Source organism: Acipenser ruthenus, chromosome 4 (assembly GCF_902713425.1).
Source record: "Acipenser ruthenus chromosome 4, fAciRut3.2 maternal haplotype, whole genome shotgun sequence".
NCBI classification, from domain to species: Eukaryota; Metazoa; Chordata; class Actinopteri; order Acipenseriformes; family Acipenseridae; genus Acipenser; species Acipenser ruthenus.
The window spans coordinates 98,167,418-98,189,221 of NC_081192.1; the positions used below are offsets into that span (position 1 = coordinate 98,167,418).

The 21,804-nt window shown below is 34.9% G+C and overlaps 1 protein-coding gene across 2 annotated transcripts; it reads left to right on the top strand.

The window, feature by feature from the left end:
- The first annotated feature begins 811 nt into the window (after positions 1-811).
- LOC117399928 (sperm-associated antigen 6) lies at positions 812-21,345 on the top strand. Of its 2 annotated transcripts, none has more exons than XM_033999384.3 (11): positions 812-920; positions 8,863-8,958; positions 10,671-10,837; positions 11,884-12,067; positions 14,934-15,139; positions 16,088-16,261; positions 17,278-17,430; positions 18,345-18,536; positions 19,688-19,804; positions 20,145-20,290; positions 20,992-21,345. In XM_033999384.3, exons 3-11 carry the CDS (start codon positions 10,676-10,678, stop codon positions 21,056-21,058), a joined length of 1,401 nt encoding a protein of 466 aa, XP_033855275.1. In that variant the 5' UTR covers positions 812-920; positions 8,863-8,958; positions 10,671-10,675; the 3' UTR covers positions 21,059-21,345. The 2 variants fall into 2 exon arrangements, with proteins under 2 accessions (XP_033855275.1, XP_033855274.1); XM_033999383.3 differs by lacking the exon at positions 812-920 and adding an exon at positions 8,078-8,406.
- Positions 21,346-21,804: the final 459 nt, after the last annotated feature.

Below are 21,804 nucleotides of genomic sequence, written 5' to 3' on the forward strand. Positions count from 1 at the left end.
AACAAACATTGGGCGTTCTACTGGAACATCTGGCTCCGGTTTCTTTAACCCTTGTTTTATTTGACTAAGTTCTGATATCAAATAGAACCATAGAGGGTTCAATGATTGCTTCATTCCAACCATTTCCGAAGATAAAACACCAAACCAAAACCCCCTAATGATTCAATATTGAACCGTTTGGTTTTTATATTGAACCTAAACAGAACCCTCTCGTTCAATGAATAAAGCTGCCTCAGAACTTGAAATAAGAGAGTCACCAAACAAGACAGCATGTGTAGAAATCAACCAGGAAACGGGGTTCTTTGATTACGGAGTTTCAATTGAACACACAAACAAGCAAACTGATATAAGAAAAATAATACAGTAAATAGAGAGATAGATGAAAAGAAACACGCACTGCACTACACCCAGTTGAAGGACATATTGTCCAAAACGTCTTGCTTTGATAAAACACCAGTTTATGAATAACATAATACAAAAATATATTACAAACAGATATAATCTACTAACATAAGTGTCCGACTATTCCTTTTGAAACACACGGTAGTCAATTTTTAGAGTGTTTATCTTTGGGGGAACAATTTCAGTTTCCGATGTTCTGGGCATGAATATTAAAATGGGTGGCGGCTTTTGGTGTCACTCGCTACCACACCACACACAGCCATCCTTAAAACTCGGGTCCCACAACAAAGCCCTTGATTGACAACCTGTTTGACGGATCAATGAGTAGTATTTGTTACGTTCAATAAAACAGTGACGTTCCAGCGACAGAGGCGTGCATCGTGGTACATCTGTAATGACCCTTGAAAAGGGACTCAAATTCGCGAATGAGAATCGCTGGACTAAGGATCTCAGGAGAGAATATCTCTGGTCATTTTAACATCATGAATATCGTCATTGCTAGACTGGAGAAAAGAAAGGTGAGTTTTCTCTAATTCTTTAAAGGCTGATAGCATACACCATATATTGCATTTTATGCTCAACACGTTTTAGGTATATATATATATATATATATATATATATATATATATATATATATATATTGCATCATGTAAGAATAAATCATGGATTTGAATATAAACAATAACAAGTCGCTGTCATAAATACCTCCAATGTTTTGATTCAAACACATGCACCCTTGAGAAAGATATGTACAACATATCGAAACGTTGGGCAGCTGGCTGTTTGAGCTAATATAATGTGATATCTTGTGACAATTGTAAGTCGCCCTGGATAAGGGCGTCTGCTAAGAAATAAATAATAATAATTATATATATCCGCAGGGGGGGGGGGGGGGGGGTAAAGTGGTTTTGTATCGCATAATAATTATTACACTTCTAAGCCTCACTTACATTTAAAACTCAGACTTAAGCCGGCATAGGTCCGGATGGCAGCAGAGATCCTTATCATTTTCAGGTTGCGTTTACACTTGTCTATCTCAGTAAGGGGAATTTACGAATACACGTTAACTACTGTCTCCACATCTATAAAAAAAATCTTAACCACACAGGAACGTGTAGCAATAAAAGTTGAAAAAAACAACCATAAAGCGTGCTTTAACAACATACTCGAAACAATTATAAATATACTGTGCAAAGAACAACAACCACAACCAAGCAGTGCAGGAAGTGTAAACTATAAAACAAAACATGTCACTTACTGACACATTGCAGTGACGAAGTGCATGTTAAACATACTGCTCCAACCGAACTGAACTATTTAAAACAAGGTACAGTATTACAATTTTATAAATGGCCAGCAGCAAGCCATTTACTTATGATTAAACTTAAGCATAACTTAGTGAAATGGGCAAAAAGTATAAAAATGATTTTATTGTAGAAGACATGAAAACAAGTTTCCTGATGAATAATTGTAACAACAGTATATAATAATAATAATAATAATAATAATAATAATAATAATAATAATAATAATAATAATATATTTTTTATTTAGCAGACACCTTTATCCAAGGCAATTTACAGAGGCTATATATAAGCTGTGAACTATGCAACTAACAGCAATCAACTACAGACCTGAGAGTAGCCTGACGTTTCACTATTTTGCATTTACAGAGATTCGCTATAAATGCAGTGTTTTTAAACACCAAATATTAATATTTTTGTAAAAGCACCATCTTTGGGCCATTCCCTTCCTACCCTAAAAATGTCAGGCTAAAACTCCAAACTGAGAATTCGGCCATGTCAAGAGAAATTTACCCTACAAGACTATCCCTGCAAAATGTCGCGCCAGTCCATTTAACGGGGTCAAAATTATTAAAGAGCAAACATTGGTGTTTATCAATAAAGTGCCCACTCAACCCTAACTGTGGTGGTACCGCGCCACTATAATCAACAGTTCAGTTTGTAATACCCGACACACTCCGTATAGAGTAGGCCTAGCATTTAATCTGCGAGCAGACAAATCAAAGTTTACATTTTTAAAAATGCTGCAGAAAGGTTAAGCACATAGCCTATATGTGCACAGAAATCAGCTAAAACAACATCTGATGAAAACCAATACTGTAAATGTGCCTCCGTATTGACTACGAGTATCAAATTCAGACTAAGGAACGTCAACAAATACAGAGTAAAATTATTTGATCTAATAAGGTAAATGTGTGAGTTCTTTAACGTCGCACTGGTCTGACCCGCCTTTGATCAGGACAGCCAGCTTGTTATCCCTTTGATCAGCTTGGTGTGCTTTCTTATAGCTTTCCAAAACATTATTTCATCATCCAAATAGATGACTCCTCTACTGCGTACTACTAACTGAGAGAGTTCAATTAACTTCATATTGTTCTCAGGAGTCGTTTACTTGTCTGGTGCCGATAGGGTTCCAACTACCATTCATCTAACTTGGCCCTCTCCTGCGGACGCCCATGTTTCCAGCATAACGGATATGCAGTAATGCTGCAATGTATACAATTTACCTTCTACTGCGCTGATATCTGGCTTTGTACACCCCAACACAAGCCAGTTGACACAAGCGATTATTATTATTATTATTATTATTATTATTATTATTATTATTATTATTATTATTATTATTATTATTATTATTATGTTTTAATTAACTCTCTACTGTAAAATCTACAAGACTGCATTGTTAAATACATTCTTTAAAATGACGAATGGCGATTTGAAGGACTATAATCCTTAAAATAAACGTTAGGCTAAAAATCCGCATTTTTAGTCATTGATCTCAGGAATGAAATAGGTTCTGATGATCATAGACGGTGAAGCGTGCTGTGTTATATAGGCCTACTCATATATCAGGTCCTGTGAAAATCGCGGCAATTTTCTTTAAAATTTATGGCAGTGGCAGGGGTAAAGTATTGTATTTCACGGAATGCGTAGGGATACTGGGGCGCCGCCACCAGGGGGGCCAGGGGGGGCATTGCCCCTCCACTTTTCCGACAGGGGGGAGTATATAGTTTGGCCCCGTACTTTTACTCTGAAATTTGTTTTTAATGTCCTCAATGTGGCGATGTGGCGCTGTTGTGTATTAACGCGTTTTTTTTTTCTTTTTTCTGCATGACAGAAAGTGGATACACACCATATATATATTTATGTAGACCTTACAGTTCTATAATTAAAATAATTGATATAATTGTGAGAAGCAAATACTAATCCATTCAGATTTAAAGATGGAGTGAAAGTACCATGTCAGGGTTTGCATGACCACGTTTGTTTTACTGTTAAGAAACAAGGCTGCGGTAATCTGTTTATTTAGATAAGTGCGTGCAGTTTTATATGAAATTAAACTAATGAAACTTTGCACTTTTGTTGCCAAATAACCTACTTTAGTAAGCTATATGAAAAGAGTTTATTTCTGTCCTCTACTTCCTTTAAAGCTGTAATTAGCATTGTTAAACTATCTATTTCTTTACATCATGGATGTCTGGCAAACGAGCTAATACATTTTTCTAGCTGTAGGCCTACATTCAGAAAATATATCTGGTTTGCAATGCTTGCAGAGTATTGATTGGAAATTAAATTAGTTATCAATAGATTTGTAAAATAATCCTGTTTGTGTTTTTGTATTACTTGAAAAAGATGATCACATATGAAAGTGAAAGTAAAATACACCCTCACACTGGAAGACGCAGGAACAAGAGTGCAGTATTTACTTGTGTGTGTTTCTGCATATATTATTACAGTTTAAATCAAGAGCATTACCATTATGGGCAATTTTAAATACAACTTCTTACAGATCCTGTCATGCTTGACCAGCAGCAGAACAGCAATAGAAAACATTCACTGTTTTTGCTGAGTACTTTTTAACTTTTTTTGCTCAGCCAGGTGGTTGAGAAAATTATGCCAGGGTTTAATTGTTTTATTTGGCAAAAATGTATTTTTTGTCAAGTTTTGTTCTATGAATTATCAACAAGTTAATATAGCTATTTTGTTTCTCTGACATCTGCTTTGATAAGTGATATATATTTTTATTTCTTAAGAATATTGTAAAAATCGCAGTAGTGAGCTAATTTCACGATTTCTGCACAGGCCTTGAAATCACGATTTACACAGGGCCTTACTCATAAAACATAAAATAAATCTTTACCGGTATAGTTTTTACTGTGACTAAGGCATACGATTCCTGGTGGTAACTACCCATTTCCCTTTCTCTAAACTTAAGGCCAATAAAATATAAACAATAATGCTAAGGGGGCTAAAACCAATTCCAAAATATTATAACAGCAAGAGAACATTCAAAGAGGAGGTTAAATGTCTAAGAGACACAAATGGCAAAATCATAGATGAATAAAAAAAAATAGCAAATATATTAAATGATTACTTTTCACAGGTTTTTACAAAGGAGGACACGGACAACATGCTCCACATGTAGACCTGTTCCTATCCCATTTTAAATAACTTTAGCATAACAGAGGCAGAAGTGTTAAAGGGACTAGGAGCTCTTAAAATAAACAAATCCCCTGGGCCGGATGAGATCCTCCTAATAGTACTCAAAGAAATGTTAGAAGTTATTTACAAACCGCTAACCAAGATCATGCAACTGTCTCTTGTCACAGGGGTTGTACCGACAGAATGGAAAATAGCAAACGTAATACCGATCCACAAAAAGGGAGACAAAACCGAACCAGGTAACTACAGACCAATAAGCCTGACTTCTATTATATGTAAACTTATAGAAACTATAATAAGATCCAAAATGGAAAATTACCTATATGGTAACAATATCCTGGGAGACAGTCAGGTCCGTGTACATTCCGGCCAATCGTTTTTGCATTCTAAATCGGAAATCAGAAGACCAGAAAACGACTTGTTTTTTCTATTTCGGTTTTTCATAAAAACAAAAATCGACCCGTTTTTCATTTTCCAATTTCTGAGTTTAAAGTACAAAAACTGATTTCGGCTTGTTTCCCATTTTTCATATTGCTTTTGTAACAAAGTATTCAAAATGGAATAATCTAATACAAAAATAAATAATAGACCATTAAAAAAAAAAAAAAAAAAAAGTACTGATGCTGCTCTACTCGTATTGAATGTGTCTCGTTGTTATGACAGCAGTGTGGCGTAGTGGTTAGGGCTCTGGACTCTTGACCGGAGGGTCGTGGGTTCAATCCCAGGTGGGGAACACTGCTGCTGTACCCTTAAGCAAGGTACTTTACCTAGATTGCTCCAGTAAAAACCCAACTGTATAAATGGGTAATTGTATGTAAAAATAATGTGATATATTGTAACAAGTGTAAACATTTTCTACATTCTACAATGTAGAAAACAGAAAGTATTGATTAGAGGAGAAACCTCAAAATGGAGTGAGGTAACCAGTGGTGTACCACAGGGATCAGTATTAGGTCCTCTGCTATTCCTAATCTACATTAATGATTTAGATTCTGGTATAGTAAGCAAACTCGTTAAATTTGCAGACGACACAAAAATAGGAGGAGTGGCAAACACTGTTGCAGCAGCAAAGGTCATTCAAAGTGATCTAGACAGCATTCAGAACTGGGCAGACACATGGAAAATGAAATTTAATAGAGAAAAGTGTATTGCATGCAGGCAATAAAAATGTGCATTATAAATATCATATGGGAGATACTGAAATTGAAGAAGGGAACTATGAAAAAGACCTAGGAGTTTATGTTGACTCAGAAATGTCTTCATCTAGACAATGTGGGGAAGCTATAAAAAAGGCCAACAAGATGCTTGGATATATTGTGAAAAGTGTTGAATTTAAATCAAGGGAAGTAATGTTAAAACTTTACAATGCATTAGTAAGACTTCACCTAGAATATTGTGTTCAGTTCTGGTCACCTCGTTACAAAAAGGATATTGCTGCTCTAGAAAGAGTGCAAAGAAGAGCAACCAGAATTATCCCGGGTTTAAAAGGCATGTCGTATGCAGACAGGCTAAAATAATTGAATCTGTTCAGTCTTGAACAAAGAAGACTACGTGGCGATCTGATTCAAACATTCAAAATCCTAAAAGGTATAGACAATGTCGACCCAGGGGACTTCTTTGACCTGAAAAAAGAAACAAGGACCAGGGGTCACAAATGGAGATTAGATAAAGGGGCATTCAGAACAGAAAATAGGAGGCACTTTTTTACACAGAGAATTGTGGGGGTCTGGAACCAACTCCCCAGTAATGTTGTTGAAGCTGAAACCCTGGGATCCTTCAAGAAGCTGCTTGATGAGATTCTGGGATCAATAAGCTACTAACAACCAAACGAGCAAGATGGGCTGAATGGCCTCCTCTCGTTTGTAAACTTTCTTATGTTCTTATTTCTCTTTCTTAAGCCGTTATGTTGAACTACTGGCAGCAGTCTTTTTGGGGTTGCTTACTGGCAGGCGGTATAATTTGTTCTGTAAGAAGCTCCAAAGAGGCTGCAGCCAGTAGATTTTAGTCACCGCTTTTAAAACACATTGAAGAACGCAGATTGGCGTTTGGCTGAAAGGCTAGGCTGAAAAACCGATTGAGATGGATTCTATCAGTGACTGTTCAGATCAGTCTGACTGTTCAAATCGTTCTTAAACCAGTTCAGCTTAAGTCTGTTATAGAGTATAGGCCTCAAATTGGTTTGAGAGAAAACACGTTTTCAACTTATCAGTTCAAATCTGAACATACTGTATAATCTTTTGCCTTTCCAAAAACACTGTGTGTAAGCACCTTAAATGGGTGCCTTTTGGGCTTCTTTATGTGTTAGACCTGTAATGTCCCAAATACAGTTTAAATATTTATGTATATTCCTGTTTCAAAAAGAAATACAGGACTAATTACTACATATCACACTATACTGTAATATATGTTGAATAAAGGTAGCTGTTTTTTTCTTGAATTTTCTGACTTCTTTTAAATTTAAATTTTCTGTCGTAGATCTCCAAACAACTGAAAAATGTCACCATAAAGAAGCATCTCATTGAAGATGATAATCACGGACATTATCAGAAACACACCCTACAGACTGATTAAACCAAACGTGTACTAACAAAATAGGGCTTGTCAGAAGCCTTCTCTGATGAACTTGTCTGAGTGAGATTGCTTGTAGTCGAAACACAGCTCAGATAGACTCACACATGGCTGTTTTCCCTGATGTTTGACAAAAACTTTCGACTAGAACTCTTTCTTAATGTCTTACACGTCAGGACGCTGGGATTCAACACAGCTGAACAACGTAGCTCAGGCTGTCCAGTCAAATATGTATAGGCCCACGGTCACCGATCTTTGTACCCCAAAATGCTTACGTGTACTCGGATATAAAATAGTGCCACCACATCCACATGTTTAAAATGAACAGCTAACAATTAAGAATTCCTATTTATTTTAATTACAAAAGAGGACCAATAATTATTTCAGCTAGCAGTTAATTCTTAATTATGAGTATACAATCTTAAAGGAGAAATATCATTTATGTTTCACTAATTACTCAGTTTATCCCTGTCGGCCAGAGGCTGATTCTTTTAATTTGGCTGTTAAAAAAACAAACAAAAAAAAAAAAAACATTTAAAAATATTTGTGTATTCTACGTTAAGACCATGTTGTAATCGCAATGCTGCTTGTTGTATATATGTACGGCGATTGCAGGTTATCTGCTTTTCTACATCGAGCAGTGTTTCTTTCGAATGATCTGCACTTGATCTTTCCGTCGCTCAGCAGCCAGAGAGAGAATGTTTGAGCATTTACTTCCGGTTTGTTGCCAAGACGACTGCTGCTACACTGAAGCACAAACTGAAAGGGTTGCTAATTACAAATAATAGAGCCGATAGATCTTAGGGAGCACACGAACCCGAGCTTGGGAAATAGGGAGAATATTGGGAAGAGAGAGAGAGAGAGAGAGAGAGAGAGAGAGAGAGAGAGAGAGAGAGAGAGAGAAGCTTATTTTACTAGCTGTTTTCCTCACGAATAACGTGAACCATGAGCCAAAGACAGGTTTTGCAAGGTAATTCTTCTTCTTCTTCTTCTTCTTCTTCTTCTTCTTCTTCTTCTTCTTCTTCTTCTTCTTCTTCTTCTTCTTCTTCTTCTTCTTCTTCTTCTTTGTTTTATTTATATTGTTCTGTTACGGCATATTTAGTATTTAGTTAGTTTCTCCGTCGCTAAGGAGCTAGACTGATAAACAAAGTTGGACCTGCTGTTGTTTGGAATATAATTGTAATATTGACATATTTTAAAATGTTTACACATTGCTATCTATCTTGATATTTATACTCTAGTGTACTTTAGTGTCACCTACGTCAATGTAGTCTGCTAAAAGTTTTTTTTTTAAATCTATTTTGTTAACTCTTTCCTTTGAATTAGACTGCTTACCATGTCACAATGATATATATATATATATATATATATATATATATATATATATATCAATGCAAGTAAGTATGTTGTGTTTTGCCATTTGCAGTCTTTGAACAGTATCAAAGGGCCAGGACAAGTTTTGTTCAGACAATTGCAGAACTTTCCACTAGACCACAAAACATCGAGACTCTTCAAAATGCAGGTAAGAACTGTGTAATGGCTATTCCAAGTCTATAAAGGAATGCAGGTATGGGATCACTAGAACCATGTATGTTATTGGCATGAACCCTGATAAAAAAATAAAAAAATAAAAAAATAAATAAATAAATAAAATCCAGTCATAATGGAATTGAAGAAGTGTGGAGGTGCATCTGTCATTTAGTGTACTAGCCGGTAAGTTCAGGCAACCATATAACCTTAAAAATATTGCCTTCATACTTGGTATCCTTTCAGAAGTTAAAATGAGAAAAATGCAGGAAAGGAAGTTTTACAATCATATTTCTGATATTAAAGTTTTGGTAATACTAAAGGCATTATCTGGGCAAATACATTTTTTATTTTGTTTTTAGTATTATGCACTGAACAAACTATTATTTATTAAGTAAAAATAAATGTTTATTATATATATATATATATATATATATATAAACATACATATGCATACATGCATACACTGTATTGATGTTGTATTGTGTATACACTGTGCTGATGCTGTCAGTGAGACAATAAGATCTAAGTATAGTGTTAGTGTTTCTAAAATTGAGTTTTTAAGAGTTGTATTTGACCCGAGGAACTGAAAACGAAGCCAATCAGTGTAAACCTGACAGATAACTACTCTTAAAAGTTTGGTACACTGTCAGATGTACTGCTTCTTTCTTACAGCAAATCAAATGTACTGGTAAGAAAGAAGCTATTGCAACTATATGTACTGCAGTACAAAATAAAATTAATGTACACATGTGAATGCATGGTGTCCAAAAAAATAAATTATACAAAATATAAATAAAAATGTCTTTGGCAAAAAATAATATTAAATTGATTTCTATTAAAAAAAAAAAAAAAAAAGTAACTAACTTAAAAGATATTTTGTGTGTGTGTGTGTGTGTGTGTGTGTTTTTATGACTAAGTCTTACTTCAATGCATGTCCTGTTCCCAACATCCATCTGAGAGGAGCCTTTGTGTTTTTGTAAACCCACCACTGCCACAGCCATCCCACCTTTGTCACTGTAGGCTCTGCTTCAACTGTTAATATCTCAAATAGACTTCACATTTTCAGTGTTACAGAAACTTACAGAAGATGGCAATGTGACTTTTGTTTTCCAGATGATAAAGACTTAAGTCTTCGATATATTGGTTTCATACTTGATAAACAGCTGTATTCTTTGATTCTCTAAGTCAAGTTCGATTGAATTGTACAACAAAAATTAACCATTTCATATTAGTAATTTTACATAGCTGCAGCCCCCACAGTGTCGATACCTCATATCTCAGAAACCATTTGAGGTAGAGACTTTATATATGCAAAACTAAGCAAATTTCTATATCCCCTGGTTGGGATAAAAAGTATTTTGTATCTTACTAATAGCCCAGTGGTATCAAATATTGATTCTGATTTCTAGGTACTTTTTTATAAGTAAACTATTAAGTTATTATTTTGATAATATTTCCTTTTTCGTTTTTTATTGATTTTAACTGGTGTACACTGAACATATTTTAAAGAACTTTATATTTTGTTAATGATATGTCTTGGTTTATTATTGCAGGAATATCAATTAAACAATGACATGTAAAATAATGATTTGGTTCCGTTGGGTTATGTTTGTGTAGGTTTTTTGGGAAATAAGTCATAAAGAAGTATTTTCTTGAAGCCTTTTTTTCTTGCTCATGAGCAAAACCTTTCTTTGTTTGACTTAGGTGTAATGTCCCTGCTGAGGCCTCTTCTGTTGGATGTGGTCCCAACTATTCAGCAGACAGCAGCTTTGGCTCTGGGGAGGCTAGCCAATTATAACGATAACCTGGCAGAGGCAATTGTTAAGGGAGACATTCTTCCACAACTTGTGTACTCTTTGGCTGAGCAAAACGTAATAACTTTTTATTATTATTATTATTATTATTATTATTATTATTATTATTATTATTATTATTATTATTATTATTATTATTATTATTATAATAGAAAACATGTATACATCGTTCTTTTAAATAATTAGAAACATACAATACAATATGCAGTTACACTATAAAATAATACAATTTCATGAAAGAGAACATTAAAAAAAGAAGAAGAAAATACCAAGTGTTATGTTTAAGTACATTTGGGTAAATTTCAGGAAATGAAATAAAATATTGTGAGGTCTATTCAATTGTCAGATCTAAACACTGCCTGATTAAATCATTAAAATAAGGTGTCTTTGATACAACCAGCATCTCTGTCTGTATGAATCCTTCAAGATCTTTTTTTTTCTGAGGAAAATGCTAGGGGTTTGGTACTAATTTGCGGTGGTATTTAGATGTTCCACTGTTTTAATTTTATTAAACCAAAGGCTATATTTTAAAGCTGGAAATATGCCAATAAATGTATTTTGAAAAAGCAACATGTTTGATCGCTCGTTTACATGCAAGCCATTTATCATTACCAAGGCCCCTTAACAGCAGTGAGTCAATGTAAAGTACACAAAAAGACATTCTAACTTTGCAGACACTTCTTCCACAAAAAAACAAAAATAGATTTGCTAAACTGTTTATTTTAGTATTAAGGTTCAGCATTCTCTATTCAATGGTTAATTTTTAAAAATGTGTTTTTCTATTTGGCACGTTGAGTTGTGCATGCAACCTATCTACCTCTACGATACTGTACTAAGATATTATTTCTACCCCGTTATAAAAAGCATAAGGGATTCATTTGTCATTCAGTGATAAAAGTACTTGAGAAAAGGTTTTGCTACTGGTAAAATCTAAATGAACACAGAACCCCCTGTCAAAGGATACAAACACAAACATCAGTGTGAACACTGAAGTAATTGGTCATCAGATCTGTTATGCAATAGTACACATTTAGAAAGTGTAACATGCTAATTAACTGTATACATGTTAATTCAATATTAATCTTGTGTTTGTGTTCATTCAGAGGTTCTATAAGAAAGCTGCTGCATTTGTACTGAGGGCTGTGGCTAAGCACTCCCCCGAACTGGCCCAGGCAGTGGTGGACTGTGGTGCACTGGATGCCCTTGTCATTTCCCTGGAGGAATTTGATCCTGGAGTAAAGGAGGCAGCAGCCTGGGCTCTAGGATATATTGCAAGACACAATGGAGGTAAAAAAAAAAAAACTTACTAAATGAAAATGCACCTGTCTCTTAAAACCTCATGGATAGCTATTAACTCCATTTAAAATTGCAAGCTGTATGTTGACACACTTCTTGGCTTATGTGGTCACATGGTTAATCATTGGTATGATTGGTTGAGCAGATACTGTAGATGTTAGTCACTGAATAAAGGTTTTGATACTTAACAGTATGAAATATATGTGGTTAGAAAACATTCAGCTACAATCCAAAGAAAATTTAATAATAATAATTGCGAAGAATAACATGCTTAAAAATTTGATATAATGAATGTTAAAATGGGCAATAAGCAACTTGGAACAAGGACCTTTATATATCTTGGAACAAAGTTTGAAAAATCACCAGACATCACTAGTAATCAAGGGCTTAGACTTATACAATACAGAAATCTAAAATGAATATAAAATCCCCCGCCAAAGGACATAAACACAAAACTACAAAACTGATGTATACACTGCATTACACCTGTAATATGTGCATTTATATTATGTAAATGTAAATTATTTTCTAATATGTACTCATAATTTGTAATAGCATTTCCAAACAAAAACATGTTGGAATTAACTGTATATGTATACGGGCAGCAGTGTGGAGTAGTGGTTAGGGCTCTGGACTCTTGACCAGAGGGTCGTAGGTTCAATCCCCGGTGGGGGACACTGCTGCTGTACCCTTGAGCGAGGTACTTTACCTAGATTGCTCCACTAAAAACCCAACTGTATAAATGGGTAATTGTATGTAAAAGTAATGTGACATCTTGTAACAATTGTAAGTCGCCCTGGATAAGGGCGTCTTCTAAGAAATAAATAATAATAATAAATAAATAGTATGTGCTTTTAGAATGGTGTGATACTCTGTTGTTTGGCATAACTGTGGGTAAGTGAGAGTTCTCGGTGAACACACATTTTTGTCCGCTCACCCAGATCATTGATGAAAAGTTCAAGAACATTTTGTTCAGCATGTGATTAAGACAGCATACTTTACCAACGTTCATGGAGCACTTTTTAACCTTCATGGAGTACTGTAGTTTTTCCACAAATGAGGATAAATGAATACATGAAGTTGTGAACAGCCATCCTCATGTGTGAAATAATTACAGCACAGTTGTGAAAAAGAAAAATATATATGTTTAGACCTAAATTATTATAATTTGGAACAGTGTGATTAATCCAGTCATTCTGTCAGCATTCTGAATGAATGCAAGATAGATTTCAAAATGACATCTGGGCAACAAGATTTCTTTCAATTCTTGTTGTGCAACTGTAAAATACTGCATATAGAATTCCCTGGTGTTGTCCCAATAAGTCTATTTCTGGGAGCAAATTTTAATTAAGACAATTACTCTACTTACAAAACTAAATACTAATTTAATATAAAAATGAATCTGGCACAGACATGCAACTACACCCTTGCCCTGCTTTTGTAAATTACATAAGGATTAGCAAATCAAGTCCTAATAATAATTATAATTAATTAAATAATTACCATGACACATTTTTTTATATTATCTGAAATCCGCTCTCTTATTTTAGTTTTTCTGTGCCCCGTGCGTTTTCATTTCATTTAAACATATGTACAATGTTGCTTCCATGAATTACAGCTTCTTGTTTCTTCTTCCTAGAATCCTGCTGTCAAATGAATCAGGATTGTGTTTGGAAGTTTACCTCTTGATACTGTACACGATAATAGATTTAGTCCTCGAGAGGGGTGCTACTTTTCATCTTCATTAAGTATGTCTAGTGATTGATGAGTATCCTGTTGGAGCCAGATTGTCTTTGGATAATAGTAGTGTTTGCAGTTTCTATCTTTCTCTCTGAATCTCACATTTCCAGATCTCCCTTGCCACTGGAAACACAAAGAAAGGGTCTGGTGTATAAACAAGATGTGAGATGGCTAGATATTGGATAATTAAGCAATAATTTGTTTTTAATTGTAATGTACACAGTGATAAACATTCTATTTTAGAATATTCTTTTAGAATATGGTTATATCTGAGTTCACTGCACAGCCTGACATTATAGGGAATTATCATAAAACCCATTTTCATGCAGTTTTCTTCTATTTCTTAAATTATCTTTGTAATTCATTCTAGTTCTATTTCATACCATACTGAAATAAAAATAAAAAGTCGTGTGTCGTAACAAAATCTACTGCAACGGAACGATCGGATTAGTTAAAAAAACGTGTTATCCAAACTCTAACCATGTAATATCCCAGCAACATAATTACTGTATTGTTCAAACATTCTGTAATTAGTTTTCTAACACAACATCAAAATTATCCTAAAAGTTCTGTCAACATTTGGTTATACGCTTTTGCCTGTTATTTGTTATTTGTATTTTTTCACAGTAATTAAAAAACCATCAGTGTCGTTCAAAGATACATCTAAAATAAACATTTTAAAAAGCCATTAATCTGTACTGTAAACAGCACATAATATTGTCTAATTGGAATAATTGGAAAATCATTTTAAATTGGGCTGTACTGTTTGTTGTTCTTAGCTGCACATCGTCAATGTGTTTGCCTATTGACAATTGTAAAATACCCAGTGTTTAAACAGCTGAGATGTGCTCGCCTTCTTAACAGAATAACAAATTGTGGCAGCGCAATCTGCCTGAAATGTGTGCATGTTAATGGGGCCCATCCATTGACCTGTGTCCTTTTCATTTGATGATCAGTCCACATGCTGAATGAGGCAAGACCAGCTGATTTGAAATGCAGATGTGGTGGCGGGACGTACCCTTTTTTTCATTCGTCGCAGCATCTGTCAGGGTGAAAAATGGCCAGCACAAGGGTCATTCACCTCTACTCACTTCATTATTTTTCTTTTGGTCTACAGAGCTATCACAGGCTGTTGTAGATGCAGGAGCCATCCCTCTTTTAGTCCTGTGTATCCAAGAGCCGGAAGTTGCTTTGAAAAGGATTGCTGCTTCAGCCCTAAGTGACATCTCAAAGCACTCCCCAGAGCTGGCACAGACTGTGGTGGATGCTGGGGCTATTGCTCATTTATCCCAAATGATTCTCAACCCGGATGCTAAACTAAAAGTAAGGATATCTATATTTGTATTCATGTCTTAATTTACCATGCAAAGATTTGAATTATTTGTGAGCATTTATTTTATATAAACAAATTAAAAAAAAAAAAAAATTAGAATGTCATTTGTTATGCAAACTCAGGGCAGAGTTAGGTTATTATAATCTGTAATTACAAGTCAACATTTTTTTTGTATATATTTCAAAAACACACAAATCTTCTAGGAACATTAGCAATGGCTACATTTAGGGAATTATTTGTGTGTTTTCATAATAATGAAATCATATTCATTCTATAGTCAGATGCACACCATTTTTATACTTTTTTTTTACACCTTAGTTATAACTACTACTGACCCATCCAGTAATGTCACTGACAATTAGAATGCAACACGTGCCGTGCATGAGTGGTTTGAACCTTGGTTATGCCAAGTTTCTGATCTTGGCTAGAGACCAGTAATAAGTGTTGCATTGGCCTTTGCGCTGACACATGGTCAGGGAGGAAAAATGTGATGGGGCTTATTTGCATCATCATCATTATGTCCCTCCAGTGACCACTACTGGTCAGACACCCCACGAGTCTAGGCAGACTTCCAGGGTTTAGTAGCTTGGTAACATCCGCTGCTTAGTTTTGGCAGGTAAAAAAAGGGCTTGTCTGCAGGAACAGAGGTCAAGTAGATATTAGCTAGCCTGAAAGAGCAGGGGAGGTCTTCATTCAATGTGACGTCAGTTACCATGGTGCTGGCTAGAAATTGTTATTTCGCCCAGCACAGACCCGTAACCCTTCTACGCATTCCTTCAGAGAGTCTCTGCTAGAGGCGACAGACCTCTGCTCCGCTGGTAGAGTCAAAAGAATACAGTCATAGTGAGTGACTGTTATTGAGTTATGATAATATTCATCTACGTTTACTGTTCCCGTCTACCTGTTATCCTTTTTTATTTTTTATTTTTTTATTCCAGCGTCAGGTGTTTTCAGCCCTCAGCCAGATATCAAAACACTCTGTGGATCTTGCAGAAATGGTGGTTGAAGCTGAAATCTTCCCAGCTGTCCTCACATGCCTAAAGGATCCTGATGAATATGTGAAGAAAAACGTTGCAACTTTAATCAGGGAAATCACTAAGCACACTCCTGAGGTAAGTATTAGTGTAGAAAATAAAAGCACTATTTGTCTGTTTTAGGGCATATACTGCATTAGTGTGCTGGTGGTAATGAAATTGGTGCAGGGCTGAACAGTTTTATGAACAAAATGCATTTTATTTCAGAAGTGCTGTGAATTCCATTATAACTTTCCATTAACAGAGATCTGCTACAGACATGTAAAAATACTTTTTTTTCCCCAGGGGGTAGTTGATTTGAGAAGGTTTGAACTGCATAAATGAACAATCCATGGAGACTTCTAGCTTACAGCTGTGTGATAATGACAAACTTCAATATATAGTCCAACATCCTCTGAAGGAACTTGAAGGGATCACTGTAAACAGTTCATATATGTGAGGTTTAGTCAGAGATCCTGACTGTGGTGCTGTAAAGAGCAAATCTACTGTGTTATGGTTCATTTTAGATATGTTAAAATGCATGTGGTGATGATAAATTAAGGGGGATTACTGACTTGAAATGTAAATTACAATTATATAAATTCTAAATGAGTGATTAAGATTTTTAATGTGCTGATAACAAATCTAATTTCAAAAATTAGTTTTAAATTGCTTTCTTAACCAAAAATAATTATGTCTTAGAAAGTGTATATTACAGTTTCACAAATCCCTGTGCAGCACTTTTTTAAACTGTATTTTAAATAGGATAATTATGAAACTTATCTTTTTAGTATTACTTACAAATTAATCATTATAGACGTAGTTGTAAGAAGTCACATTATAATTTGTTTTTATATATAATTCAGTTAGTTGGTCTGCATGATATAATTCTTAACTCCCTACTTTCTGGTCACAACTCGAATGTATAAATATTGGTGTAAGAGAAATTGAGATGGCTTTACAAGTACAAATACAAGTGTCAGCAGTGTCAGCAAAAATGTATATTGTGCTAGAATATCTTTATTTAAGTGTGAAATTGAATTTTCCTTGTGATTGTCCTGTCTATGTTTTGTCTAATCTGTTTCTCTAAGACTAGTGTCTCTCACTTTTTGTAGCTCTCCCAACTCATTGTTAATGCTGGAGGAGTGGCTGCTGTCATTGATTACATCGGTGACTCTAGAGGGAATGTCAGATTGCCCGGTATTATGATGCTTGGTTATGTGGCAGCTCACTCGGAGAACCTGGCCATGGCAGTGATTGTGTCCAAGGTTAGTGCTTGCTTCATTATCTGCTGATTACCATTATAATGAGGGCCTCCAAAAGACTTAAATTAAACTTGTTCAGTGGGTATTGTGATTTTCTGCGGTCAATCTATGGAATAACCTACTACGTGTATTTAGTAATACAACAGTCCTTAGACTTCCAAAGATTCAACAACTGAAAATATTATTCTTGGGCCGGTAAAATTATTCTGTTATACTGTTAAATTATTTGTTTTAATCAGCTGCAGATTGAAGCAAAATATGTGGCCTAGTCTAGGTCACCAAATTTGCATTAACAGAAGCATCAAAGAAGTATTAATACAGTCCCTAGACCTAAGTTAAAATACGTTTTGCTTCATTGGTCAAGCCTGTCACTGGTGAAAAAGATCAAGCATAAAATAGTTAACAATACAGTATCATAATTTGAATAAGCAGTCTTTGATCATCAGTGCTGTATCTATTTAATGTAATGCAAATGTGTAACACAAAGTAGGCCTATTTTTCAGTAACAATCTTAGAGCTATTTACTATGGGGTTTGTTCTAATTAGTTTATTATAAATACAAATTGCAAAAATATCGTTCTTTCTTGATAATGTAAAATATTTATCACTAGTGTCTTTCTTTCTTTCCTGCAATCTATCCATTCCTTTCTTAACCATCTCACAAACCTGAAAAAGAAACAGAGGTACTGTCTCTATTATTTCCCGAATCTTTGTGTTTCTGTCATTCTGTCAGACAATCCGACCACACGGAGCAGCTGTGTGATAATCTGCTGCTCTTTAGCTTGCAGGAGATGTAGTGCAATAGGAAAAGTGGAAGTGTGCTTTCGCTAAACTTCCTTATTAGTATGAACCTATCAAAGATCTCCTGTCAGTGACTGGCATTGTGTGTGTGTTTGGTTTTTTGATGGGCACTGCAGGGGGTGCCACAGTTGGCTATCTGCCTGTCAGAGGAACCAGAGGACCACATTAAGGCAGCGACGGCCTGGTCCCTGGGGCAGATTGGAAGGCACACTCCAGAGCATGCACGTGCTGTTGCCGTGGCAAATGTTCTTCCCAGGATGCTTTCCCTTTACATGGAATCTGAAAGCTCAGAGGACCTTCAGGTTAAGGTAAAACAAGTAAAATGTGATGCCTTCTGATTCTTTGTCTGAAATGAGATGTGTCACTCGTGTGCCACTTGCCTAATAATGATACTGTATGTTATCTTTAAAAAACGTATTTATTTAGAATTAACTAGATTAGTTCAAAAGAAAACATTGGTATGGGAAAGTAATAATACTGTTTTTTTTAGATTCACTTTGAATCATTTTCTGTTTTAGGAGTCATATTATTTCTAAACTAAAGGTACATCAGGTACATCAGAGTCTAACCATTAACCAGTCCTCTTCAACACTTTGCTCCTAGTGTAAGAAATGTCACATTTGTTCTATGTGATATTTCTAACTGATGTATTAATTACACAGATTTGAGGCAGTGTGTTGCAGGGGGACAGATTAGTGGTTATAGTCTGGTGTACAAGACCTACTTTTAGGTCGAATGATGCCACAGGGGTGCTTAAATGTCTTGAGTTTTAAAAAGTCACATGAAACAGAAAATGATACAAAGTGAATCTTAACAAGAAGAGTAATACATTAGTAAAGATAAGTCTGATGTTTCAAATGGTATACCAAGTTGCTCTTTAAGACCTTATTGCTTTAGAGTTAAACTTCTTTTCACATATATTCCCCAATAATAGATATATTTCTTTACAATTCAGTTATCCATTACAAAAGATGTTTGGGTTAACCAAGTTTTTTTTTTTTTTTTAATGTATTCTTCTTTAATTATCTCCGTCCGATAGAATAAAATCAAAACATGTTGCTGGTAAACTGCCTGAAATTGATTCATTGGTATGGAAGCAGCTGTTTCATTCAGTTACTCTGTTGAAATGCCAGCTTCCTTAAGGCTGCTGGATATCATAAATACCTTAAATTCCATACCACATGTGCATTCTACTATTGTTGTTGTCATCTCTAATCCTGCATATGGAATACAGTAAACCATGAAGCATCTGAAGTGTGTTCTTGATCAGCTGACATAATTGGTATTTTGTTTCAGGCCGCTGTAGCTTTTTTGAAAATAGACACCAGTCTGTCTGAAGCAGTAAGCCGGCTCTCTAGCTTTCAAGGTCCAGGAATGCAGAACTCCATGGGCTGTGAATTCCTGTCATTGTTTTAGGCAGATGCCTAACAGTTTCCATTAATGTGTTTCACTAATACAGGCGAAAAAGGCCCTGAAGAGCATCCTGCAGAAATGTACATATCTGCCAGCGCTGGAACCCTTGTTACATGAGGCTCCTCCCAATATTCTAAAGCATGTAGTGGGGCAGTTCAGCAAGGTACGGAAAAAAATAATATGAATTCAATACAAAATGTGTTTTGCCATGAAATTAAAACATGAAAACACTGAAATAAGCTCAGTTGACTGGTTTCACTGAATCTGATTGGACAACTTACTTATTTACTGTAATTCCAAGATTAGTGCTAACCAGGGTTTGTGATACCAGTAGTAAGTGTTTTATAATATTTAATTGCCTTTTTCAAAAATAGTCTTGAAATGCTATGTTAAATAAAGTAATATACTGGTCTTAACAATATATATATATATATATATATATATATATATATATATATATATATAATGTTGTTTTTGATCAGTTATAAACCTTGTCTCTTAAGGTACTTCCACATGACAGTAAGGCTCGTCGACTCTTTGTAACCAGTGGTGGTCTCAGAAAGATTCAGGAGATCAAGAGTGAGCCAGGTTCAGTTCTACAAGAGTATATTAACTCAATAAACAACTGCTACCCAGAAGAAATAGTAAGGTAAGACTCACCAAGTGCCAAATGAATCTTCCTTTAGGGTTGTATTGAATTATGAAATGGCAGTGTTTTACTCGCATGTAAAGACAGTTATTCAAAGATCAATTGTCTGTTTTAACTTTATTACATGTTAATACTTGTGCTGTTTTTTTACTGGGTTTTTCTTTTGGAAAAAAAACGTTCCAAATAAAACATTGCATAAAGTCAACAAACAGGATCAACATGTTCTTACAAATGTCTTATTAAACAGTTACATGAGAAAACTACACTGGTTATTGAAAAATCAAATACCTACACATTATATATATCATTAACAGCTGCAGGTTTTCATATGACATATCCCAGCTCCTTTGCTGCATTGGAACACTGTCTAGTATTTTATTACAATACAGTATTAAAACCCTTCTCCTTGCTTATGGATCAGAGTTGATATTTTTTATTTATTAAAGCAGTTGAGATTTGTTTGCAAAAGCCTTAAGAACTGGACAGGGATACTAAAATGTGACTTAATACAAGTAAATAAGCTAATAATCAATTTCCTGTTTGATGGAAAGGTGTAGTTTTAGGCATCATTGATCAGCTACAAAATATGTTGAAATGCCAATTATGAAGTTCTGTTTATTGTACTTTATAGTAACAGTGATGTGTTCTAAGTGATAAAAAACGATTTAATCTCAGTACTGTAATAATCTTCATTTTTGTAGGTACTACTCCCCTGGATACTCGGATACACTGCTGGAAAGAGTGGATCATTATCAACCAGTCATGTAAAGCAGTTAAAGAGATCTGTACTTTGTGAATCAACTTTTAAGTATAGAAATGTGTTATTACTGACTGTTTTTCACAAGTTTAATACACATTAAAATATAACATAATAGAGTTGTTTTTTTTAACTTTATTTATCAATATATAAAATATGAATCCCATGTTTTATTAAGGCTATATTGTGTCATTTTTAGTAAAGAGTCTTTGGGAGTTGTTAGTACAGTTTCATAAAAAATGGAATACAATGTCCCTTTCATGTATTTGTATAAAAAATAACAAACATTTTACAAACACCTGGTCTATGCTTGATATAACTTTGGTTTTGCATCTTGATTCTTAATTGACAGATGGGAAGTAATACAATTCATTTTGGTTCAATAAAATCAGTCGAGATAGCAACATAGTAGTTGTATTACACAGAGAATTGTGAGGGTCTGGAACCAACTCCCCAGTAATGTTGTTGAAGCTGACACCCTGGGATCCTTCAAGAAGCTGCTTGATGAGATTCTAGGATCAATAAGCTACGAATAACCAAGCGAGCAAGATGGTCTGAATGGCCTCCTCTCGTTTGTAAACTTTCTTATGTTCTTATGTTCTTATGTATGGTGGGCTTTGATGCTATATTATGCTATTTTTAATATTGAGAACCGCTTTCGCCAAAACAAATGTGTCTATATTAAGAAAGTAGAAACGTGGTAAGCATAATGTGTTAATATGTGTAGATTTATGCCAAAAAGAAACACGTTTTTAAA